Source organism: Python bivittatus, unplaced genomic scaffold (genome assembly GCF_059951505.1).
Source record: "Python bivittatus isolate LINGU-HERP-01145 unplaced genomic scaffold, Pbiv_v1 ctg000700_np1212, whole genome shotgun sequence".
Lineage (NCBI taxonomy): Eukaryota > Metazoa > Chordata > Lepidosauria > Squamata > Pythonidae > Python > Python bivittatus.
This window is the reverse complement of record NW_028277098.1, coordinates 13,421,783-13,449,280: the sequence shown is the minus strand read 5'-3', so window position 1 is coordinate 13,449,280 and position 27,498 is coordinate 13,421,783. Positions and strand designations below refer to the sequence as shown.

The window sequence follows — 27,498 nt, the reverse complement described above, 5'->3', positions numbered from 1 at the left end:
CGTTTAGCTGCCAATCTTCTCTTTAATGGATACCTTCTTTTTTTCTTCTTTCCTTACCTCTTATTCTTTATTCTTTTCCTTTCAACTGGAAAGCTGTTTCCTTCTGTTCTTATGTAATCAATGGCTCCTTTCCTTCTATTGATTTTTCTTTTTGATTTCAACACTATTTAGCTGCCAAGGCTTTTGCTACTAAATTCAACTCTGATCTCTAGGTCTTTCTCAAGGAGGCATCTCAGAATCAGCAAAACAAAACAAAACAAAACAAAACAAAACAAAACAAAACAAAACAAAACAAAACAAAACAAAACAAAACAAAAAACAGAAAGCACCTTGCACTTATCTCAGGGCACTTACACATAGGATGAATTCTGCTCCTTAATCTCTTCTCTTGTGTGGACTGGAAAAATTCAAAGGATGAAAAAAGCTTTCTGAGAGATTAGGAGAGGTGTTAAGGCACAGTCTACCATGGTAGCACGTTTGATGGAATTGGTAGAATCTACATTGAGTAGAGCAGTCTTAATACTTTATTCTATGAAAACCATCATAAGCATCAGCTCATAAATTCTTAATATAGAACTAACGACACATTTTCTTCTGTGTTTTTTTTTTTCCTCTCAGTTCTCTGTATATCAGAACCACCATCAGTAAAGGATACAGATATGACAACACAAATATTTAAACCCTGGTGAAGGGTTAATAGCTTTAATATCCTGAAATAAATCAATTTGAACTGCAGCTGAAACCTACCCAAACTCATTGTTAAACCAGCAAAGCCAAACATAGTGGTCACTACTTGTGTTGGTTTAAAAGCATAGTAGTAATAACAGTATTAATTTTCTACTTGAAATCAGATATTTCCCAGATGCAATTTACCTTCAAAAATATAAACACACTAATATCATATCCATCCAGAATTTAACAACAGTTGTGTATGAATTCCATTAAACTGAGGAGCCAAAATTAATGGAAAGCTTTAGAGTCTCCCCTCTCCCTATATTTTCTCATTCAGCAAGAGCAACAAACATGGAACCATCAAGTTTTCCTTTCATATTTATAGTCAAAATGAATAATCATTGCAGGTTATATGTTTATAACATTTTAGATTGCTACAGCATAAATGGGATACATAAAAAACCAGAACACTTTTTATCCTCCTTCATAGAAATATAGAATGTAGGTGTTGGAAGGGAACATGAAGATCATCAACTACCTGCCCAGGGCATAAATCTACTATTGCATCATTCACAACAGCTTCTGCTTAAATAGTTCCAGCAAAGGGGCATCTACCACCTCCTGAAGCAGTCTGTTCCGCTGCTGAACAGCTCTTACCATAAGGATTTTTTTCTTGATGCCCAATTGAAATGTACTTGCTTGTAATTTAAACCCATTAAGGTGGAGCTAGGCAACAACCAAACTGAATAAAAATAATACATTTCTTGCCTTGTCATATGGAATTACTCAGAAAAATCTTTCCCATTTTTTATGTGCAGCCCTTCAGGTACTTAAAAGAGAGCTATCATGTCTTCCGACATATTTTGCCAGGTTACACATACCCAATGTCTCAAATTGTTCTTAAGTTTTTCCTTACCTTGGTTGCACTCATGTGAGCACATTTCAATTTGTTAATCTCTTTTCTAGAACATGAAGCCTAAACTGGAACCCATATTCTAGGTGCATTCCGATCAATACAGAAGAAAATGGAACAGTAACTTTTTAAAATCTTGACACTATATTTCTGTTGAAGCAGCTTAAGTTTGTATTTGCTTTTGCCAGATCATATTGCTGGCTCATGTTTAGTCTGTGAAACATTAAAAGATCCTGATGATTTTCATCATCACATCTTCTCCATCCTATACTTATACTTTTGATTTGTTTTTCCTATCCATACGTATTTGTATTTTATACTTCTGTCAAAATTCATCTTGCTGATTTTTGCTGAATGCTTCAACTTGTCAAGACCCTCCTGAATTTTGCTCCTGTCCTCTAAGGTGTTTGCTGTCCTTTGGGTCATCCTCAGATTTCATCATCATATTCTTAATATTTCATCCAAATCATTTATTAATATGACACCACTTGACACTTCACTTTGGCTTAATGAAGAGCCATACAATCACTGGGTATGATGGTTCAATCAGCTCTGTTTTCAGCTAATGTTAATATAGTTCAGCCCATCTACTCTAGTAGAAGCTCACAGGAAACTTTGTTGTTATAAAACCAATACCTGAATTCACTGTTTCCATACAAGCATGCAAGGCAAATCTTTAGCATACAAGTGACCCACTCTGTAGAACTGACAGCATCATAACGGACGTATTTGTACCTACATTTTGACAACTATGAAAAGAGGTTTGCCCATGTAATTACATTTTTTTCCATTAAAATAGTTTTTCCTGCTTTCCTGCTTTTTCTAGAATGTTTATCACAGTTGCATGCACTCTTTATATCCAGTATGAAATCTATAACAACATCAAGTTCAAATCAAACAGGGCTATTAACCAACTTCAAAACAGCAACATAAAAACTGAAGTAGTAATTTAAGAGCACCTGGAGAGTATTGTTGCAGAACAACTATCTGTTAACAAAACACATAATTTGTTCAAAGACTGATAGCTAAGAATTTTGGTAATTTGTGCACAGAGTACTATGATGATCTATAGTGCAGTATGTTCTGTGATACTTAGAGCTGATGCCATAAGGATACTACATCTGTTACTCTACAGAGTTTATCACTATTGCCAAGGAGTTCCACTAGCTCTACAAATTCAGGTAGATATAGGTATAGCTTCCAGACTTTAATATCACAAACATTCAATGCTTTCTGCATGGATAGACACATGTATCACTTCCTTTTATTTTAGATTATGGAGTCCTTGGGGTTCTCTGAGCTTGGTTGTTTTCTTGCAAATGTTTCATTACCCGGCTAGGTAACATCTTAAGTGCTTGAAGATGTTACGTACCGTGGCATGCCACTGTATATAAACAGAGAGCAAACCCCACTCCCTTCTAGCACTGAAGATGTTACCTAGCCGGGTAATGAAACATCTGCAAGAAAACAACCAAGCTCAGAGAACCCCAAGGACTCCACAGTTTAATCCTGAGCTACACATATTCTTTTCTATTGGTATTTTAGATTAACTTAAAAAAAAAAATCCAAGGTCTTTTTATTCTGAATGTGAAATAATTTGCAGAATGGGATAAGTCATTTTTAAAGCACACATACATGCCACAAACAAGGAACAGACCTACATTAAGAATATTTTTGTAGATTAAGTAATGCATTACATGGGGTCATCATTAATATGTATAGGCAGGTATGCTGAGTCTGTAATCCTCAAGTTATGATGCTTTAATATGTTATGTATTTTACTGTTAGCCTACAGTAAAATTGTGGACTCATATGTGCTTATGCATGTAATGTGCTACATGTCAGTACTATGTTATTTTTGTACGTTGGGGTTGAATAATCATAATAAAATCGAGGAGGAGGAGGAGGAGGAGGAGGATGAAACATTATGCTTTGTTAGGGGGAAAATATAAATGCAGGAGATTCAAAATTTATGGGTGAAGTTTACTTCCATAAAAGAAACTATGTTTTCCAAGCAAACCAAAATTATAATACCATTAATACAGAATATTTATTTATTAGATTTGTTTCTATCTTTTCTGTACAGAATCTTGAAGTGATACACACAGAGTTCTCTCCTATTTTTCCCAACAACAACAAACCTGTAAGATAGGTTGGGCTGAGATAGTGACTACCCGAAGTTATCCAGTGAGCTTCCATGGCTGAGGATGGAATAAACAGGGGTCTCCACACTCCTACTCCAACACCTTAACCACTATACCAGTTTGAAGTACTAACTGGAATGTTCATTTTTCATAATATTCAATATTTATTTAACATTTAATACTCTAATTTGGATGGATAATCACACTAACCTTTTTTAAAATTTTGTTTCACATTGTTCTTTTTAATTTTAATCACAAACGCTTCAGCTTTTCTTTCCAGAAAAAACTGCTTCCTTTATCAATACAATCCTGTATGTGTTTATTCAGAACTCCCACTGAACAAAATTAGACTTTCTCTGAAGCGCACCTATCAGTTTACCTATTCCATTTTCTAATTTTTAAAAAAATATATACAAAATACACCAGAGCTGTACACAGAATTCCAAATGTGTTCATTCCATAAATTGCTATTATGACTGCACTTTCATTTTCAACTCTTCCTTAATACATTGGCTCCATCAAATAAACACCACAATGCACTGGGAGTGCTGACAAATGTATAGTCAATTCGCAAGTGGTACTGGGGCTGGGAAAACTGTGGATAAGTGAATGTGAGAGAACACCTGTTTCTAAGTGAGAGGCAAAGAGCTGTGAATTGGCTGCAGACATTCTACAGATATAAGACCTCCCATGATTCAGTGAAGTAAAGGATCTACAATTTGTAGGAATATTACCGATCTGTAAACTGGAATACTAGCCTTTTCTTTATAATCATTATATCAACATAATGTAAGTATTCAGTATTCCAAGGGAAAAACAAATCTAAGAACAACTGTAGTAACATCATTAATGGGAAATAAAAACAGGGAGGGATATCTAATTTTTACTTGATGATCTTAAAGTATATTACATTTTCAGTGTCATAATTTTTCATTTTTAAGACTGAATAATGTGAATGGATGCTATCATCAAGTCTTAAAATATTTTTTAAAATCTCAATAAATATAATTGTCAACTAACACTTCAAATTTGCCTAAATATTCAACTTACAAAACTGTCCTTTATTAAAGTTTCTTATTTTAGCTCTACCATTTTTGGTTGTTGGAAAAATTATCATAGTGTACAGCACTTAAAAACATGATAAAATCAGACTGATACAGAACAGCTAAAGTTTTCTAAGCTAAAACTTTCTGGAAAACTACAACAGTGCATACTTATACAATATAAAAAGGTCAAACGTTCTCATTTTCGGAACATTTCCAGATTAGCTGAAGAAATGTTTGTTTGAATTGACCTTTTTAGACAATACCAGGACATTGATTTGTGCATTTGGTTACTCAATATTCCCCATACTCTTTTTTTTTTTTTTACATACTCTATGTTAATATTATAACATAACAACAACCCCCAGTGAGGCACTACCTTGACATGGTTGTGGGGCTTCCATGCTCTGAGAAGGATGAGAGGTATGCTGGAGGTTCAACCATACTGGACAGGTCTCATCAGAGGAGCCAGACAAAGAGTGTCTCTCCCATAAACAAAATGGTGAGATGTAATTTACAGAAACCCATACCAGATCAATTACTGCTTTGGTCAACAAGGACCACAGTAGGTGTTCTAGTTCCTGGACATCTGGTGACAAGTGGGCTACAGGACTTAGGGCTGTTGGCTGAGCAGCCAGGGCCAGGATCTGCAGAACTACTGGAAAAAAAGTTGTTTACCTGTTGCAAATATACAAAGACTGAAAACAAAGAAATAATGATCTGTTATTACAAATCAAGTCCAATGAGAAGAGGATATCTGAAAAGAACGCACCGCTTCTGGAAAGAAGAACATCCAGAATCAGAATTAATAGAACAGTGGCTAGCAGATCAATGTCAATTTATAACACACCCAACTTAACCAAATACACCCAGATCGAAATACCCAGAATCATGGACCTCATCAACCTCTGCCTCACCACCTATTTTCAATTTGATGGATAAATATACCAACAAATCAGAGGCACACCCATGGGATCACCACTGTCAGGACTCATAGAAGAGATTGTAATGCAATGCCTAGAAGCTCTAGCACTTCCACACATACAGCCTAAAATATGGATCCAGTATGTAGATGACACATTTGTTATAATAAAAAAGAAACAACTAGAGAAGACACATGAAACCATTAACAACATCTTCAAAGGAATAAAATTCACCAGAGAAGAAGAAAACAACAACACACTACCCTTCCTGGATATCCTCATCAGCAGAGGAAACAACAGGTAATTAGAAACCCAAGTTTATTGGAAGACAACCCACACCAATCAAGTACTCCACTACCAAAGCAACAACCCGACCTCCCACAAGAGGAGCTGTGTAAGAACATTATTCAAGCGAGCTCAAACGCATTGCAGCAACCCAGAAGAGCAGAAAAAGGAAAAAGACCAGCTATACAACATCTTCCAACATAATTTTATCAAAAAGTGCCTGACCACTCAACCTACTACAACACAACCCATACAAGCCATGAAAAGGCTCACACTGCCATACATCAGAAACGTCTTAGAAACCACCAACAGATTATTACAACCAGATGGCATCTCGGTAGCACACAAACCAACAAAATCACTCCAAAATATCCTAAGTAAACCAAAAGACCCAGTTGCCCAAGAAGAAAAAACAGGAGTCATCTACAACATACAGTGTAAGGACTGTAACAAACACTACGTAAGACAAACAGGCAGAAGACTAGCAGAACGCATCCATAAGCACCAACTACCAGTCAGAAGACATGATGAAAATTCCTTAATTGCACAACACATGGACAGACTCAATCACAGTTTTAACTGGGAAACTGTCAGCATTTTAGACCAAGCCAAATCCAAACATGCAAGAGAATTCTTGGAAGCTTGGTATTCAGACAAGGCAGCAATTAACAGACACATAGAGATAAACAGCATCTACATACTATTCAAAAGAGACAAAAGACCAGAAGATCGCCTCACCAGCATTCAATCACCAGCAATCATCTCCAGCAATCATCACCCAGATAAGCAAAGGTCACCACCAGGCACACAATCAAGCAGTCAGAAGAGCAAAACAGAACCCCCACCCTCACCAGCACTGGCAAGGCAGGCCACAGCAGATAAATAGAGAGCAAACCTCATCCCATTTTAGCACTAAAGATGTTACCTAGCTGGGTAATGAAACATTTGCAAGAAAAGAACCAAGCTCAGAGAACCCCAAGGACTCCACAGTTCAACCTTGAGCTACAGATATTCGCCTCCGTGACTACAGTATATTACAGGTACAAGAAGGTGGAACAGTTCAGTTATAACAACAAAGATGTGGCCAGGGGCTGACTGGAACAGATCATGAACTGTTCATATGCAAGGTCCAAGTTAAGCTAAAATGGAAGAATAAAGTAAATCAATTTCCACAAAGAGAAGACAAAGCCAAGAAAGACAAAGATCTCAAGAAGGAATTTAACGACGAATTTCACAGAGTTGTTAGAAGGGAGAAGAAGCAATAAAGACATCAGCTGTCTTTACAGACTTGAAAAAACAACATGTAAACCAACTCGGAAAAACAAGGAAGTCTCCCAAAAGATCCTCAAACTTAGAAGAAGGTTCCAACCTCAAACCAGCATGCTAAAAGATTCCAAATGTATCTGATTCAAAGAAGATAAAAGATGGAAGGAGTATTCTGAAATCTGTATAGTAGAGATGTCAACATCCAAGATATCTTGGAAGATATTTTCTATTTACAAGAATGTTTAGTACTAGAAAATGAAGTTATATCAGCACTCTGGTCATTGCTAAGTCAGAAGGCTACAGGAATTAATGGTCGGTCAGTCAGCCGGTCAGTTGATCTGTCTGTCTGTCTGTCTGTCTGTCTGTCTGTCTGTCAACATAAGAAGAATCTCTAAAGATCCTTTTCTGGTGCCTGGAGGATCTAGATGGGGGAGAACAGGCTTTGGCTCAACCCTGGTAAAACTGAGTGGCTGTGGGTTTTAAAGTCCCCCTGGTTCTAGAGATGTTCCATCTCTAACTCTGCCTGGGGGCGCATTTTCCCAGTCAGAATCATTAAACAAGCTGGGGGTTGTCCCAGACTCATGGCTCCTGCTTGATGAGCAGGTGGCAGTAGTTGCTGGGGGGGTGGCTTTTGTGCAGGTTCAGTTTGCATATTAACTGCACAGATTTCTGGATTGCGAGGCCTTGCTCATGGTGATTTAAGCCTTAGTTCAAAGGCCTTGGAAAAGTTATTCAGATGCTATGACATCTCCACACTTACAAAGAACAGAATCATGCAGGCAATTGTTTTCTCTGTGAACCTCTATGGAAGCAAAAGTTGGCCTCTGAAGAAGCAGAAAAGAAAGTATATTGACACTTTTGAACTTTGATGTTGAAGAAATCTCTGAGAATACTATGATAGTCATAGATAATAAATAAACAAATGGATCATAAAACAAATCAACCCCGAGTTCTCATTTGAGGCAAAAATGACCAAGCTTAAATTAACATACAGGTAGTCCTTGAGTTATGATGGCAATTGGGCCAGAATTTTCATCACTAAGCAACACAGTTGTAAAGTGCAACATCATGTGAGCATGTTGCTTAGCGATGGCAATCCTGGTTGCCGTCACAGCCCATGGACTACCTGTATGTTAATTTAAGTTTGGTCATAATTTAAGCTTGGTTGCGGTTAAGTGAGAACTGCACGGGTCAATAAGTGAGTACCTCACATTACCATGATTTCCGACTTCCTTTAACTTTGCTTGTGGGAAGCCAGGAGGGAACGTCGGAAATCCCAATCACATAACCATGGCTCGGTGCCGTTCTAATTGCAATCTGGGCACTGAGCACCTGGATTGCAGTCATCTTACCGTGGAAACGCTGTGGTGGCCAGAACTATGAGGAACTGTCATTAAGTACTATTCGTTCAGTGCCGTTGTTTACAGTGGCAATGAGTGTCCCACTGGAAGACCAGAAGGACCAGACTGGAGACACATACTGTAATCCTAGAGAATCTTACCTGGGTTGCTAAAAAGTTAACACTGACTTGATGGGACATAATCAACCAATCTGCAACAATCTCTGACTGGGGCAAGTTGATATTTGTGGACCCTTTCAAGTCTATTATTTAGAGTTGAAGTTTAGTTTAGAAGTTTATTCTAAATTTCTCATGTGTCCTGAGATAATATAACAGATTGATTCTTGAACACTGAAGGCTGTAGAATTAGCCATAACTTTAAAATAAAATTTTCATTTATATTCACATACTACAGGAAAGCTAAAATAAAAATACATCCTATATATTTCTTGAAGACTTTATCTTTAAAGAAATACTCCAAGACAAAAAAAGGAGCTGTTCTATATTTTAGTCATCAAAAGTTAAAAAAAAAAAAAGAATGAGAGAAGAAAGAGAAGATTTTAGATTTATTATATGAAAATAAAAATTGACCACAATGAGAATTCTGCTCTAGTTCCAAAAAGCAGTAATGGTAGTCTACCACTGTTTCATTTACATCCTCCTGCCAGCAATATCAACTAAACAATTGAAGAAATTTCCATGGAACTTTTACTAATACATCTGAACCTGTAGTTTATTTCTCTCCATGGCAACCGTAACTGGTTCCCATATTCCTCTCAGAATTCCAGCACATTGTGGCAGCCAAAATTTAGCCGTTGTTTTAAGATGTAAAAGATAGCAATAATTTTAATTTATTAAACTTGTATGCCACCCGACTCTCAGTGACTTTGGGTGGCTCACAGCAATCAAACAATAAAATCAATAAAAGATAAAGATAAAGATAAAAGATGACAAGAGAGATGAAGTGAAGGGTCTCACTCTGCTTCACCAAAGGCCTGGGTGAAGAGCCAGGTCTTCATGGCTCTTTTAAACAACAGCAGAGTGGGAACCATCTGGATCTCAAGGGGAACTTTGTTCCAGATAGGTATTAACATACTTTTTCTAGTTTCCAACTACAACCTACATTATTTACATATGAAGAAATAAGGGAAACAAAAAGGAAAAATCAATTATCATGCAGAAATTGGTTATTAGAAACAAAGAAAATTATTGTTCAGCAACAGAAATTCATTAAAATGTAGATTCATCTGACAAAAGCTAAGCATGGCAATTAAATAAGAACAATTCCACAACAAGCCAATAAATGTAAATTAACATTACTTTTAAAAAGTCCACCCTTCACTATCTGTTCGGGGGGGGGGGAACAACTTTTCTGTGTTAGCTCACCAGGTAATATATAAAATGTAGACACTTGTTTTCATTATTTATATATTTTTACACACACACACACACACTGTAACATCTCATCTTTAAAATATGAATTAAGTATGAATATGTTGTCCCCTACTTCCCATTAATCATAGAAGAGGATGGAAAACAGAAAGAAAGAAACAGTAGAAGCTTGGAGGATGAGGAATTTCAAGATGCTAAACTGCCAAGGATTACTTCAGAATACTACAAATTTAGATGAAGAAAGCTGTCATGCTATATAGGGATTCTGGGTAGGATGATCTGTGTCCATTGTAAGGAAGTAATTAGTACCTAAATCAGATTACCCAGCTCTTAGGAAGGAGAATCACAGTAATAATGGGAGACTACAACTATCTGGACATCTGTTGTAAAACCAACTAAGACTACAAGGTCCCCAAAATTCCTCAATGGTCTTGATGTCTGTTTCATTTTCCAGAATGTTGAAAATAAGGAGATCAGTTCTTCTACACTATGTGCACAATTATGAGGCAGGTTGTATTTTTGAGGATGAATTTCATCATTGAAGAACGACAGTCCTCTCAGTCAATCCAAAATGTTAATAAACCTCAAACCTGAATATTTAAGAAAATAAAAGTGAGGTTTTGGCTTTCTTAGGAGCATATCTATGTGTGCACAATTATTGGGCAACTATTAGTGTGCAGAATTATTATGCAACTAAATGAAAAACAAAAATTCCCCCATCTCACTCGTTTATTTTCATCTGTTAAAGTGAGTATAATAAACAACTCAAAATTTACGAATAAACATTTCTGATATTTCAAACAAAAAATCAGTGACCAATATAGCCACCCTTCTTTGCAATAACAGTCATAAGCCTTCCACTCATGGAGTCTGTCAGTTTCTTGATCTGCTGACAATCAACTTTTTGTGCAGCAGCAACCACAGCTTCCCAGACACTGTTCAGAGAGGTGTACTGTTTTCCTTCACCATAAATCTCCCGTTTGAGAAGGGCCCACAAGTTCTCAACAGGGTTTAGGTCAGGTGAGGAAGGGGGCCATGTCATTATTCTTTCATCTTTGAGGCCTTTACTGGCTAGCCACACAGTGGAGTACTTCGATGCATGCAATGGAGCATTGTCCTGGATAAACATCATGGTCTTCTTGAAAGATGCAGATGTTTTCGTGTACTACTGCTTGAAGAAAGTGTCTTCTAAAAACTGGCAGTAGGTTTGGGAGTTGATTTTGAGTCCATCTTCAACCCGAAAAGGTCCAACTAGCTCATCTGTAATAATACTAGCCCATACCAGTACCCCACCTCCACCTTGCTGGCGTCTGAGTCAAAGTGGAGCTCTGTGCCTGTTACTGATCCAGCCACAGGCCCATCCATCTGGTCCGTCAAGAGTCACTCTCATCTCATCAGTCCATAAAACCTTTGAAAACTCTGTCTTCAGATATTTCTTGGCCCAGTCTTGCCATATCAACTTATGTGTCTTGTTCAGTGGTGGTCGAGTTTCAGCCTTCCTTACCTTGGCCATGTCTCTGAGCACTGAACACCTTGTACTTCTGGGCATTCCAGGTAGGTTGCAGTTCTGGAATATGACAGCACTGGAGGATAGTGGGTTCCTGGTAGCTTCACGTTTGATTCTTCTCTAATCTTTGGCAGTTAATTTGCATATTTTTTTCTCAACACGTTTCTTGCGACCCTGTTGACTATTTGCAACAAAACGTTTGATGGTTCTGTGGTCACATCCCAATATCTTAGCAATTTCAAGAGTGCTGCATCCCTCTGAAAGACTTTTTACAATTTTTGACTTTTCAGAATCAGTTAAATCTCTTTTTTGGCCCATTTTGCCTGAGGAAAAGAAGCTGCCTAATAATTATGCACACCTTGATATAGGGTGTTGATCTCCTTAGGCCACACCCTCCCTCATTACACAAATACACATCACCTGATATGCTTATATCCAATAAGCATTCAGGTTTCTACAGCTTGGAGGTGGAAAATATGCATAAAAATGATGATATGGTCAAATACTCACTTGCCGAATAATTGTGCACACAGTGTAGATCTGATGCTAACCAAGATAGAAGAACTGGTTTAAGAACAGCGTAATACTGTAAAAACAGTGGAAACCCTGGGAAAGCATGTCAACTTGTGATTCAAGATGCTATAGAAAGAGAAATGGGAACCAAGTCATAAATACACACACTAGATTTCAGGAAAGCCAATTTCAACAAGTTTAAAGAAGTATTAGGTGGGAATCCACTGACAAATATCCTCTTATCAAAGCAAGTTGATGGAAGTTGATGATCCTGGGAAGTTCCCCAGGATGGGAACTTCTTAAAAACAAGACTGGAAATATAATCATACACCACTTCAATGAGGGGAAGAAATGGTGGGGGCATGGATGAACAGGAAGCTTTTGGCTGAGCTAAGAGTTACTTATAAGGAACATGTGTAAGAAATGGAAAATGGGTGAAATCACCAAGAAGGCATGCCACCAAGTATCTAATATTCACAGAAAGAAAGTTAGAAACAGTAAAGCACTAAAGAAACCCAGGCTTGCAAAGGAGGCTAGAATCAACAAAGAAGTCTTTTTTGGCTATGTCAGCAAGAGGAAGAAAAAAGGTGGGCTTGATGCTTGAAGTAGATGCCAAGATGGCCAGGGATTATGTGGAGAGGTCAGAGTGCCCCAGTTCCTACTATGCTTCAGCCTTTTATCCAGAAAGGAGAACTATATTCCACTGGACCAAAGCAAAAATGAGAAAAGGAGGCAGTGGTAACCCAAGATAAAGAAAGAGATAGTTACAGAGTCCCTAGCTTAATGTCTTAAAGTCCCCAGGACTAAATCAGTTACATCTGAAAGTCCTTAAGGAGCTTGTGGACATCATTCTGGAGCCCCTTCCTCTGATCTTTGAGATATCATGGAAGACAAACTTACTGCCAGAAAATTGGAGAAGGGCACATGTTGTTTTTATCCTCAAAAAAGGAGAAAAACAGTAACTACAGACTGGCCAAGTTGATGTCAGTATTGGGCAAAATGTTAAAATATATTACTAAAGACTTGGTATGCAAACATTTTAAAAAGAATAGAGTGCTTGGCAGAACCCAGCTCAGATTTATCAAGAACAAGTCATGCCAAACTAGCTTAATCTCCTTCTTGACAGAACCAATTTAGTTTACTACAGGAATGCCTGGACTTTAGCAAAGAACCTGACAAGGTCTCCTGTAGATCCTAACAGACAAGATGGAAAAATATGGGCTGGACTATATTACCATTAGATATATACAGAGCAGGTTGAACAATTATACTCAATGAGTATACATGAATGGTTCTGTGTCAAACTGGAAGGAGGTGATAAACAAATAGCAAACCATGTTCAAAATATTTATAAATAATTTTGATGAGGTATCAGAAAGTATGATGATCAAATATGTGGATGATGTAAAGATATGGAGATAGCAAACACTATGGGAGGACAGTATGAAGGTCTACAAGGATTTTGAAAAGTGGGACACTGAGCAACAACTAGTAAGATGAATTTCAACAAGGACAAATGCAAAGTCCTATATTTGGGAAGGAAAAATCAGGTAGGGAACATATGAAAAGGATCTGGATTTTCTGGTGAATCACAAATTGAACATAAGCCAGCAGTGTGCTGAAGCTGTGAAAAAAGCAAATGCAATCCTACACTGCATCAACAGAAATATAATGTCAAGATGAAGAGATTTCACTATTTCTATTCATCACACCACAACTAGAATACTGTGTCCATTTCTGGGTGCCATATTTTTCAAAAGACATTGAAAAATGTGTGTCCATAAAAATAATAGAGTAAGGGGCCTGGAAGGAAAATATGAGAGAACATTGCAGGTGCTATTTATGTTTAGTCTGGAGAACAGAAGATTGTGGGGAGATATGATAGTTCTTTCCAAGTACCTGAAGGGCTGTCATGTAGAAGATGAGACAAACTTCTTCAAAGTTGTTCTAGAAGCCATGACAAAGAACAATGGGCTTAAATTACAAAGATGCAGATTTTGGTTGGATATCAGGAAAAAAAATTCTAACTGTAAGAATTATTCAACTATGGAACAGACTTCCTCAGGAGATGAACTGTTCAATGTTGGAGTTATTTAGGCACATACTGGATGTGATCTATCAGTGATAATGTAGTAGTGAATTTCTGGCCTGGACAGGAGATTGGACTAGATGATTTCTGAGGGCCTTGCCAATCCTTACATTCTACAGAATAACAACTTCAAGACGTATTTGCAAAATTGGAATTATGAACATACTCATTTGCTGTACTTATTACATATAATTAGCACAGAAAAGTAAACCATAAACTCAGTCAGATGAGTGATTTGCAATTGTGAAATGACATTCATTAGCTACTTCCCAGAGGGAGTTCCTAAATCTTAAAGAGGATTATGAGCACGACGTATAGTAACCACTGCCAACTTAATGCTACATAAATTACACTCCATATTTCCTTCAGCCTGCGTAACAGTTGTAATCTGGAGATGTAATATCTGGAGGGGTCAAGTTTGAGAAAACTGAATTGTCACATATAATCCTGCATCTTTTTGTTTTGCATTAACAGAATCTAAGCAACACTCTTCCTCACTCATGTTATTAATGTATCTAGCCAATTGTCACCATTAGTATGTTGAGAATAATTAATGTTCTCAAGAAAACATTTTATTTGTGATATCTAAGAATACTCTGACTGGTATTCCACATGGCACACAATTTAGGTCAAAACTTTGTTTTTTAGTTTTAGCTGCTTTTTTAAAAGTCTACAACTTGAATTACAGAAAGACTAGGAATGACATAAAAACGTATGGAACTATTTTATGAGACGGGGAATTTAAGCAAGTTAACAGTAATTGGCTCTGAGACAGTCATATTCCAGGCATTATTTTATGTTCAAATTAGTGAGAGTAAACCAAAAGTAGATGCCCAGACTTTTAGACTGTATAGTGGTGTCTATTCATCAGATTTATATAGGCATACAGATGGCAAAACTCTTTAATGAGGTTTCTATACTAGTTCTGTAGCATCTGTCTTACTTGCATGGAGATCAAAATAACATTTGTTTGTGAACGCTAAACCCGCTTCCATAAAAGCAGAGAATTTAAGACAAGCACAGCTGAAACATCATTTTAGGGATATTCTGATTTCAGCTGTTTGGGAAATTACCAATATGAACATGAATTCTCCTTTCGAAAGGACGTTCATTTTATGTGCATTTGCTGTTATTTAACTTGAACTGTTGTTATATGCCAGAGTATATTATAAATATGTTAAAAATTTTACCATTCCAGGAAAAAAATGGTACCCCAAAGAACTGCAGGATTCAGGAATGTCAAAGGAGAAGAAGCATATATCCTTAGCTATATACAAACCTGTGTCAGGATAATTTATGTTTGTTGCCATGCAACACAGACTTTTCTCACTGTAGAAAGCAATACTGAACATCTGTAAGAAATATTTTGAACATTTCTTCACACAGCATTGCAACAAATAATCTTAGCCAATATTATGTTTACTTACCGTTACGGACTTCAAAGTCATTCCATGGTAGGTACCCATAGTGTCAATCTTGAAACCTTCCGTCTCTGTGGAATTAAAAACAAAAAACCCCAAAACCGTTTATGAATATTCTCACGTGGAAATTTTACAGCAATTAAGATTAATTGACAAATCATGATAAAAGAAACTGATCCAATGTGGACTTTTGTTTGCAAGAAAAAAAAGGCCATATAAGGAAGCAATATTCTTATGATAGTTAAATATACCTCAAACAGACTAAATGTTCAGATGGTATTGAAACAATGGATAATAGTAATCATTGCTTTGCTTTTCTATTCTGTTCCATTTCCAGTGATGGTTTTGAAATTTTCTTTTTTAGACTTATTAACATACATACATACATACATACGGTGCTATTATGCTGCTGAGCAAATTCCAGCCTCTCAAAGCATTCTTAGAAATTGGTAGGCGACTGTCAGACTTCATGTACTCACTTGATTCACTGCTCTTCAGATGCCTGAGCCCACCCCACCCCTGAACACAGCAACTAGTAAAGGCACAAATTTCAAGGAATCAGCAAGCTTTTAAAGCTTGCTTTTACATAGAAGCTTTATTACAAACTAGAAGAAGTCATATGCTTGCAGAATAGCTACTACAGAATATAGACATCTAGCCATAGAAACACACACACACATACACACAAACACCCATAGCATACACACAAACATATATGGGGTTTTGGGTAGGGTAGTACAGAGCAACCTTAGCAGCCTGACTTCTGGAAAATGTTTTGCAACCAACTACACCTATCATAGAAAACATCTTGTGAAAGTCCCCAAAATATGTTCTTAAATTCCAAATGTGCTCTGTATGCCATAAACTATGATTTATACATCATAATGGGATAGGTCCATACATTCTGTGAAGCCAAATCAAAACATGTGCATTATGGCTTCAGAAGTTATGTCAATCCAATGGTAGTGCTGCTCCAGGCCCAGCCTTCCTTGACTTCAGATACTAACAGCATCACAATGTTACAAACATGACAATATTTTACAACAGGTACAGCCAATTTCATGAATATAAATATTGCCTAGAAAAGAAGTTTTCCTGGAAAATAAGTCTCTTATTTTCCAACAGGAAAAATGCCTGCAAGTTGTACTTGCAGTACTGAAATGCTTCTTCCCAGCTTCTGCTCCCCTTTCTATAATGTAATTATGAGACATGGTACCACTTTTTAAAACCATAGTTGTCATTTGTAAGAAGTATATAACAGCTTAAACAAAACTAAACTAAAAAAAAAAAAATGAACACCACTTTCTCAACCTAAATAAAAAAAAAAATGGAGCAGGATGTCAAACACAGTGTTTTCAAAGTAATTCACAGCCCTGAATATTTACCATTCTATTACTATTTTTGCCATCATTTTCCCAAATAGCATCTGAATAACAATGAAGACTAGAATGCATGTCATCTGGATTCTAGAGTACACTAATGAGCTGAAGAACAACATACAGTCTTACAAAAAGGTAGTCCTCGCTTAAAGACTGTTTGTTTAACTATGGTTTGACGTTATGATGGCCTCAGGAAGTGTTTTACAACCTGTACTCTCACTTACAACAATCACAAACGTCACACCCCCCCTGCACTCACATGATTACGATTATGACCTTTTTTATGATGGTAGTTAAGCGAATCACATGGTTAAGTGAATCGTAATTGCTAAGCAAATTACGTCAAAAAAGCCCATTAGGGAAGCTGGATTCGGTTAACGACCACATGATTCACTGAATGACCGCAGTGATTCGCTTAACAACTATCGTAAAAATTGTCATAAAATTGGGTCTGGTCATGTGGTGACTCGCTTAATGACAGCCCCACTTAACAACCAATTTTCTGGTCCCTATTGTGGTCATTAAGCGAGGACTACCTGTATATTCAGCAGCTCAGAAGGCTTTTCTGGAGATACAATTTCACATACCTTTTTTGTTGAATGAACAACAAAGTCTTTATAACAAAGGTTATAAAGTTAAAAATCCTCCTTAACTCTAAATATTATCAACCCTGTTAAAACAGTTTTTCTCACACATCTCTTAATTGAGCATGTTCATAAACCCATATGACAGAAAATGTGTTGTTTATCATAACAAGTTATAAAATGTTCATAAAATTTCAATATTATTACTTTCTTATTGATAGATACAAAACTATTCTAGATACTGACAGATAACCAGTTATTGTCCTTGTGCATCACAACTGATTTTTCCAGTTTGTTTTTAATACTTGCTAATGGGACTACATTTACAGGTTTATTCATGGTACTATCTAATCTTTAGTTTAAGGCATGCCTAAGTATGTAATGTTTTATACAGTGAACATTTGTTTCTAAGGTTAACTGATTTTATCTATTTTAAAGTACACTCAATAAAACTGTACAATAGCTGCAGTGTGAACATAAATGGATTTTAGAGGCAGTTAGTGATTGAACATACAGTAAGACAAAATATGAACATATGAAGCTGCCTTATACTGATTAAGGCAGTATTTTTTAAGAAGCAAATAGGAAAGAAATCATAATTAATCCTACTACTTGGGTTATATTTACTGGAATTGTCAGGGGCTTAGCTAAGAATTTTTTTGCATCTGTATGTTCACATCACTCAGTTATGGCATACTTTTTTTTTTTTTTAAAGAATTTTAATTACAATAGTAAAAACTAATACAAGCTAAACTTAGAGAAAGAGAAGAGAATGGAAAGAATAAAAAGTACAAGAAAGGAGAAAAAGAAAGAAAAAGAATAGAGAGAATATAATAAAGAAAAAGAAAAGAAATATATAAAGAAGTTACTTCCAACTTTCATCACAACAAGTATAAACAAATTTAATAACTCTTCACTCCCTATAAATTTCCAACTGACATAACACGCCTCATCTGAATGAGATCTGAATGTGACCAAATATGTATATCTAGGTAACAAGCAAAAAGTTAATGGAAATAAACAAATGCTTCTTTGAAAAGCAAATACAGGAATGGCCTCAGCTGCTGAAATAATAATTCAGCACTATAATAGGCACCTCTAACAATGCAAGAGCAGGCAAGTACAACATGTGGTCCACCAAGCAGCCTTGTGCAAACTGCCAGCATTTTTTTTTTTGAAAACTCAACAAAACCACTGCTGCCAAACATTTCCACCCCCAGGAAGGTTCTAGTGTTGCCACCTAGATTTTCACAGCCACCTCTACCCTGAAAGACACAATGCCAGCATCTGCACGCCTCACTGACATTGCCAACCACCACTGCTACCGTATTGGTAGCTGCCAGATGCTCAACATGCCAGCTATTCCTTTGTGGCCTGCAATTATTTTTAAGATATCAGTATGGTCTTTGTTGTGCCAGCCTACTCTAGTGATTCTTGTTAGATCTACGACATACTCACATCTGACCAACACCCAATCCCTTCTAGTAAGGGGGAAAAAAATGCTGGAAACTCTTGTCCTTCAAACTTCCATAGAAGTAGCTATAGATAAGGGAAAGGATCCAGGTCCACCCCAAGTTATGACATGAAATCTTCCAGGATGGAATATAATCTAACCCAGACTGTTTGGTTCAGCGAGTAAAGAGATCAGCTTCAAGGAGCTGATTTTATTTTGCAGGTTCTCACAGCAAATGGCTACTTTCCTTTAATACTACTTTTCTCTGAGGACTAATCTCCATTTTGGACATGGCTACCCATGCTCCTTTATTTATATAGGTAGTCCTTGCTTAGCAACCACAATTGGAACCGGCAACTCCATCACTAAGGAAGTTACCATAGATCATTAAGTGAGACATCATGTGGCTGTGACTTGTGATTTTACTGCTGGCTTCTCCATTGACTCTGTTCGTTGGAAGCCAGATACGAAGCACTCAAATGGTGATCACATGACCCAAGGGATGCCGCGACAGTCGTACACACCCACCATTGCAAAATGCACTAATCTCTATCATGTGACCATGGGGATACTGCAACAGTCGTACATGCGAGGACTGGTAGTAAATTTACTTTTTTCAGTGCCATTGTAACTTTGAATGGTTGCTAAACAGAGCACTCATTAAGCAACTTTCTGTACCTTCTCTTTTGAAGCCTAATTCTTTTTTTAAGCTTAATATTAATCTGGGTTTCTCTTTGCTGATGTAAGTTTAATAAACCATCTGATCTCAGTTGCAATCCCAGAAGTATGCTTTCTCTGTCATGGCACCTACCCTCTGAAATGAGGTTCCCCCCAAATCTGGGTGGCTCCTACTCTGATTGTATTCCAGAGGATCTTAAAGACCTGCCTCTTCTCCTAGGCTCTGGGCTAGGGTGGTTGGAGCCCTTTGCTGGTATATGATATGTTTGTTATTGCTGACCGGATTCACCATCTTGTATAATTGTTTTATGTTCTATTTCTGATTATATATCTGCTGTTTTTATCCTATAAGCTGCCCAAAAGTCTATTTTTGATGAGTGGGATCTAAGTCAAAAGAAATAAAGGAAGAAAATAAATACATACATACTTTTCTAAGGAACCAAACCACTTTTGGGGGTGGGTGGGTGGGAAGGAGAGAAGACTATTTGATTCTATGCCATTTTTTACTATTACCCTTTTACAACTATCCAATACTGACTTCATATAGTGGCTCATGGTATATAGCCAAAAAGACAGACCATCATAGAATGTAAAACTGCTAATCTGGCTTTCTAATCTTATTGCTCTAAAATAGTTTTATGATGCTCTCGTGGCTGAAAATGAAATACTGAAGTCAGGATCTTCAAACTATCAAATTATTTATGAAAAAAAAGCATTCCAATTCAGCTCTTTGACTTTAAAAAAATGAGACTACTTATTTATCTGACTTTTACAAAACAAGACTACTTATTTATCATAAGATACCAAAGAATATTTTGCTTATTATACTGAAAAATATTTTGCATATTTAACACAATTATAAGAAAGTATAATTTTTTAAAAAAAAAAGAGAGAACAAAAGATAGAATCAAAAAGCTATATCATCCAGCATCTCTGATCTAATCGTTATTTTTTAAGGGAACAGTGAGACATTCTTCCACATGGGTCCATTAACTGATATCTCTTTGTTCACACTGTTAAGATACCCTTAAGAACATCCAACTAGTTTGCAAATCTGGACACCAAAATTTTACGGTAAATATGAACTATGTAAGAATGCAGCTTTATTTAGTACAGTGGTCCAGTGGATTTTGGTCTTCTGGCTATAAAAAGCATTCTCTGTGTTTAAAGATGGGGCCTTCTTGTTTTAAATTTCAATTGAACTCTGCATCATACAGGTAGTTCCCGCTTAATAATGGTAACTGGGACCAGAATTTCCGTCACTAAAAGGTGTGGCCATAAAGCACATCATGTGACCACATCATTTAGCAACAGCAATCCCAGCAGTCCCCAATGTTGTTAAATGAGAACTGCTAGTTAAGTGAGGACCTTATGTGACCATGACTTGTAAATTCCTGTGGCTTCCCACGAAGTCAATGGGGAAGTCAGCAGGAAGTCACAAGTCCTCTCAGGCTTGCAAGCAGGCTGGCAGGTAGGTGAGTACTGCACAGTGAGGTGGGGCAGGAGGGTGCTACAGAGAGTGCGTGCAGGCTAGGGAGGGGATGCTGCTGCACAGTGCAAGAGGGCCAGGGAGAGGGTGCTGCAGTGCTGCATGAGTGAGCTCATGAGTGAGGGGGTGCTGCACAAGTGTGTGTGGGCTGGGGAGGGGATGCTGTGGCATCGCGCAAGTGCATGTGGGCTGGGGAGGGGGTCCTGCAGTGCTACACAAGTGCATGTGGGCTGAGGAGGAGGTGCTGCAGCTTGAATGCATGCTACACTGGGATATCATACTCTGCAGTGGGGCTCCTCCAGAGAAAAAGCAACAGGAGCAACTTGCAACCTTCCCTGCTGGCTTCCCCATTGATTGTGTTTGTGGGAAGTCGGCAGGGAAGATTGCAAGTGGCGATCTTGTGACTGTGGGACACTGCAACCATCGTAAGCCCCCGACTGTGATTATGTGACAGCAGAGATGCTGGGATGGCCATAACTTCAAGGACTAGTCGTAAATACCACTCGTTCAGCGCCATCAGAACTTTGAACAATCGCTGAACGAATGGTCATTAGCTGAGGACTACCTATGTGGCAAGGTATTTTTAGAGTTTTTATCAATTTCATTAGAGGTCAGTCTATTTGTTTCTACAGCAGTGAGATTATTGTGTGCATATATAATTTGAGTGTTGCATATATGAGCAATTTACTTTTACATTTAGCTATATTTTGGGGTACCTTTATGCATCTATATTAAGCAATGAGGCAGTCTGGTTTTGAGCTAGAGAAATACCCAGGAATCACAACCTCATTTTTTCCAGCAAAAGTGATTTTCTCTAATTATTTTCTCTAACCCTAACCCTAAAGTTTTGGAGAAAACTAACAAATGTACAGAGTGCTGGTTTTTTCTCCTCCCCCCCCCCCTTATGAAGTGAACCTCTGCAAGTCTAGTTATTTGGTCCTATGTCTTTTATTATTTATTTTTCTGTTAGCTCTTCAATTTCCTAAAACAATGTACATGTTGTCCAGCAGCATTTGAGGTGCTACATGGATACTCACAGCCAAACTTTAACTTATTTCACAAAAGTTGTACATTTTCAGCAACTGTTGTTCATAAATACCTCTGTGAGATCATTCAGCCAATCATTTCCAGAGCCTTTGCTGACTGCAACAAATCCTTTCATGTACTGTAATGTTAACTAAAGGAAACTGCTGAGAGTTGAACACCACTCTATTCTTGTAACACTGTAGTACATGTCCCATGAGAACATTCTGCACACCTGAGTAATTCATCCTGTAGTATTTATTTGTATCTTTATCCCACCATGTAAAAAAATAATAATAATAATAAATGCTCATTTCTACACTCAACACAGTCAGTGTTTTATACCGATTTCAATCAGGATTTAAATATGCCTAAGCCTTTGACCTACAAATGGTGTGTACAATTGTTTGGTGGTTCCATCATACAAAAATCAATGGTGGGATTTTTGACTGACGCTATGACATCTATATCTGAGCTCTCATAGGACTTCATCTTACACCCTTTGCTATTTAACAACGACATGAAATTACTGATTTAAATCACTTGGAATTTAGTAGTTGCCACTAATGCAATAATAAAATGCAGTGTTCTCTTGTCAGACCAAGGTATGCCAATGTAAATATTTAATTAATGCTTGACTGCAGTAACAGACTGAATGTGTGCTAATAAATTAAAACATACTTGTACATCTATAATTGTAATTAGATGCTCACAGGTCTTACTTCAAAATTTTTTACCAGCTTAGGCTGGTATACCAGCTATACTCATACCAGGATAAATAGCCTCTGTGTTCAATTTGCTGTTTATATAATTATAAAGCATTGCAGGTGAAAACTATTATTTAAGGCCACCTAAAAACTTCAGTTAAGGTAAAGAGTCAGTTCCTTGTAAGATGAGCGGTGTCTAAATTCAATGAATGAATGAATGAATGAATGGAATGAATGAATGAATGAATGAATGAATGAGTGAAAAACGTGATACCTTACAATACTGACTGGAACGTGCATTATAGGCTCTGGCTCCCTTTTTTAAGACACAGTTCTAACTACTGGTGTTAACTGCTAAACCCATTCATGGCCATAGCACAGGGCCTGAAGGAATACTTTGTCCAATGTATTCCAACTAGAAACCTGAATTTTCAATGGCTATCTTAATTATTTTTTCTATGTTTTTGCACTGATTTTTATGTGTATTTTCATTATCTCATTTGTATGTAATCCTGAGACCTTCTTGCTATAGAGTAATTAATAACAATTTGAATAACTACTAAGCACAAGGAGGATCACAAACAGGCTAGTGAAGGGTTCTCAATTTACACTTAACTTTGTACTTATGAACCAATGCCTGATCCAAAATTAAAATTTCTGAAATTTGTACTTCTCCAAATTTTGCAATATGGCTTTTCAGTTAAAAATGTTTACAAAAACGTATATGTTGGGGAAAATTCTATACAAATATGTCCATATTAGTAAAAACTACTTTTTTAATATATTGGGAAAATTGGGAGCAAAAATATACATATTAGGCTAACAAAAGTCTGAACAGAACTGAACAAAAGTCAGTATTCTAAGAGGAAGCTTTATAAAATATAAAGGTAGTCCTTGGTTAATGACACTAACTGGGACTAGAATTTCCATTGCTAAGCGATGCAGTCGTAAAGTGTGATGTCATGTGACTGCACTGCTTAGCAACGGCAATCATGATAGTCCCCATTGCTATTGTTCAGTGATTACTGTGGGTTGTTAAGCGAGGACCTCCCAGCGACTTCCTGCCGGCTTCCAACAAGCAAAGTCAATGGGGAAGCTGGCAGGAAGTGGGTAAGTGACTGCTGCCGGGTGGGGGAGGGTGCTCAAGGGTGTGTGAATGGCTAGTGAGGCACGATGCAAGCGCAGTGGAGCTGGGGGATGGTGCACGAGTGGCTGGTGAGGCACAGCAGAGCTAAGGATGGTGGAAGGTGCATGATGGTGCAAGCAGCCCCAGAGCTGCAGCACCTCCCCACTGGAGGTTGGGATGCTGAGTCCAGTGGAGGGGAAGCATGTGAAGATGACAAAATTCAGCTGGGGGGGGGCAGTCGTAAATGCATGCAGGGCCAAATTTTTATCACATGATCATGGGGTGCTGCAGCGGTCTTAAGTTTGAGGACCAGTCACAAGTCCATGTTTTCAGCATGACTGTAACTTCAAATGGGCACTGAACGAATGGACGTTAAGGGAGGACTACCCATTTTCAAATGTTTGTGCAAAGCATTTTTACAAAATAAAATAAAACCAAACCACAAAGAACAAAAATCTAGTCTGGAGGGTAATGGAGACTGAGGTAGATATTACTATCTTAAATAGGTATTTCATCTTGCTCTCATGAAGACTTGGTCATTCTAATACAAATGCTGACATTTTATAGCAAGTGCTATAACAGTAATATGGTAGTATACTGTCTTCATATATTGCCAATGGCCTCTTTCAGCTGACTGATATCTTGCAAGGATGCTAAAGAACTACAGGACAATGGAGTTCAAGCATTCCACTATTATAGGCAGGTCATTTTCATATCAGATTTGGATTGGTGACACCAAGCCTTCCCCATTCAACTGAAGGACCAATTCAGACAATCTGATTACGGAAACTTAAACAGGGGTATGCAAAATACTATGTCATGGCAGAGTCTGGCCCAAAATGTACACAAGCCATCCTGAGACTCCACAGAGCCAGTGAGAGCTCTTTATTCCATCTATAATTAAACAGTTTACAGCCCAACCAGTTGCTCATATTGTACAGGGCACAATTGGGCCCTTGTTCAAACTGTGGACACTATAAATAAAAATACAGAACAGATTTTCAAGGGCTCTCTTTTGATCTCCAGATTTGTCCATAATGTGATCAAAAGTCAGAAGCTGGGCTGCCCAGAATTGAGGCTATAGCTTGGCAAACAATATTCTTTCCCTGGCTAAGTCCTAGTTTAGTTCCTACAGTATTATTATTAACTGAAAAAGGCAACTATGCATCAATGTTCAGTGGTGGTTGAACATTACAGAAAATGCACCCATGTGCTATGTTACCTCAGTTTCAGCTTTTTCTAGATGTAGACAAGGCTAAAGATGCCATCAGACAATGGACAGAGGATACAGAGTCTCAGAATGACTTCAGCCAAGTTATAGGAATTTATCAGCCCATCCAGGAGACATATAGGCTCACCCATGCAAAATACTTGAGTGGATTTGGAAATTTGTTCTTCACAGTATTAATCTAATAACTTACTACATGGCTCAAACATTACATGAGTGAATGTTTTACCTGTATCTAGATTTAAGAAAGTTGAGATTCTTAAAGGCTTAAAGGAGATTCTTAAGAAAGTTAAGGAGTATTGCTCTGGTGTTAGAATTGTTAATTTTTTTTAAGCTTTAGTTTCACTATGGAACAGTAATGTGTACCATAGGGTTGTGAAATAGAGTTGTGAAGATATTCAAGGGGATGCTTTGTTTAACAAAATTTCAAGTGAATGAGCCTCCTGAAGCCACTTTCTGAAGCAAAATGATCACCTTGCTTTTAAGAACAAAGCAAAACGGTTAGTCTCCTCTGTACCCCCCTACAGCACTTGTCTTTGCCAGAAGAGATGAGAATTTTGTTGGCTTTGCATTATGAAGAACTTTGCTGAGGTGAACCAAAGCCATTTTCCATAAGTCCACTATCAATGCAATTGCTCCCAATCTAGGATGATAATACTAATTGTTCAGTGCTATCTTAAGAATCTCTTAGCTAATTAATAAAAACAATGCAACCAAAATTATATAGAACGGCAAGATTTTAAGTTTTTTAGAATGCTTTATCAGACAAAAAGTTGAAGGGTTCTAAGAAATCTGAAAACTTGCAATTATATAATTTTGGCCTAAGAAAGAAATTTCCTATTTGGATCTTAATTTTTTTCTTCAAAGTCAGCATAGCTATTATTCCTAAAAATTAGAGACTAAGTACTGTATATTCCTTACATAATCCCTCAAAGTTTTACAAAAACTGTTTAGTCATAGAAACGTGGATTGCCTGCTTGGCAGAATTCTTATGAAGAAAACTATGACATAGGAACTTTATATATACAACGGTTACAAATTATATATGTATACAGGCCATACATAAAATTTTATAATTCCATCAAAAAACATGAAACAATTCAGAATGAGGCTGTGGAAACTCAACATTACTGATCTTTAATAGCTGAGGCCACCAGAGTAGAAACCAAGCTTCACCCTAGCCCCATTTCAGTTTCTACATCTATTTACTTCTATGTAGACAGAGCTGCTTTCACATGTATAGAGAAATGTAAAAATCTGCACCCAAGGACTTTTTCCCCCCCAGTAAGGGTGAAATACCATCTTCAAACACTGACAGAGAGAATTCTTAGCTTGCTGACAAGGATCCAACAGAAAAGTAATTTTTAGTGCAACGTAAATATACTGCTTCATTCCATTTATTTATTTTTTATTTTATTTATTACATTTTTCAACCGCCCATCTCCCCCCAATGGGGGAACTCTGGGCGATTCACAACAAACATTAGAACATAAAATATATAAACACATAAAACCTTAAATTAAAACATTACTAAAAAGAAGAAGGAGAGTCCAAGAGGATGAAAAACCTGAGGTTGAAGGCAGAGGCCTCTATGAGGCTAGCCATCCCCATGCTTGAGGTATTCCCTCCCCACCCCAGGCCAGGTGGCAGAACCAGGTCTTCAAAGCCTTACGGAAGGCCAGGAGTGTGGGGGCTAATCACACCTCCATGGGCAGGATGTTCCAAAGAGCAGGGGCTACCGCAAAGAAGGCCCGCCTTCTGGACCCCGCCAGTCGAAGTTCTTTCACTGAGGGGGTCCGAAGCATGCCCTCTCTGTGTGATCGGGTGGGATGGGTTGAAGTCATAGGGGAGAGGCGGTCCCTTAGATAACCTGGTCCCATGCCATGTAGGACTTTAAAGGTGATAACCAACACCTTGAATTGGACCCGGAAGCAAACTGGCACCCAATGCAGCTCGCAGAGCAGAGGCGTTACATGGGCCCTCCTTGGGGCACCAACAATAGCCCGTGCAGCTGCATTCTGGACCAGCTGTAGCTTCCAGATACTCTTGAAGGGTAGCCCCATGTAAAGCGCATTGCAGTAGTCTATCTGGGAGATAACAAGGGTGTGAGTGACTGTTTGAAGGGCATCCCGATCCAGGAAAGGGCGTAACTGATGCACAACCCGAAGTTGTGCAAATGCCCTCCTTGCCACGGCTGCCACCTGCTCTTCAAGCAGGAGCCATGAGTCTAGGAGGACCCCCAGATTACGCACCGGGTCTGTCTGAGGCAGCACCACCCCATCCAGCACCAAAGATGACAAAATCCCTGAAACAGAGCAGCCATT

The 27,498-nt window shown here is 37.7% G+C and overlaps 1 protein-coding gene across 3 annotated transcripts in view; it reads right to left on the bottom strand.

Annotated features, from left to right (window-relative positions):
* CDC73 (cell division cycle 73) overlaps positions 1-27,498 on the bottom strand; it is a 151,513-nt gene that overhangs the window by 68,185 nt on the left and 55,830 nt on the right. For all 3 annotated transcript variants that reach the window (XM_007420987.4, XM_088154158.1, XM_025168768.2), the window contains one exon: positions 15,514-15,578. In XM_007420987.4, coding sequence (XP_007421049.1) covers positions 15,514-15,578 — 65 coding nt within the window. The remainder of the gene's footprint in view (positions 1-15,513; positions 15,579-27,498) is intronic.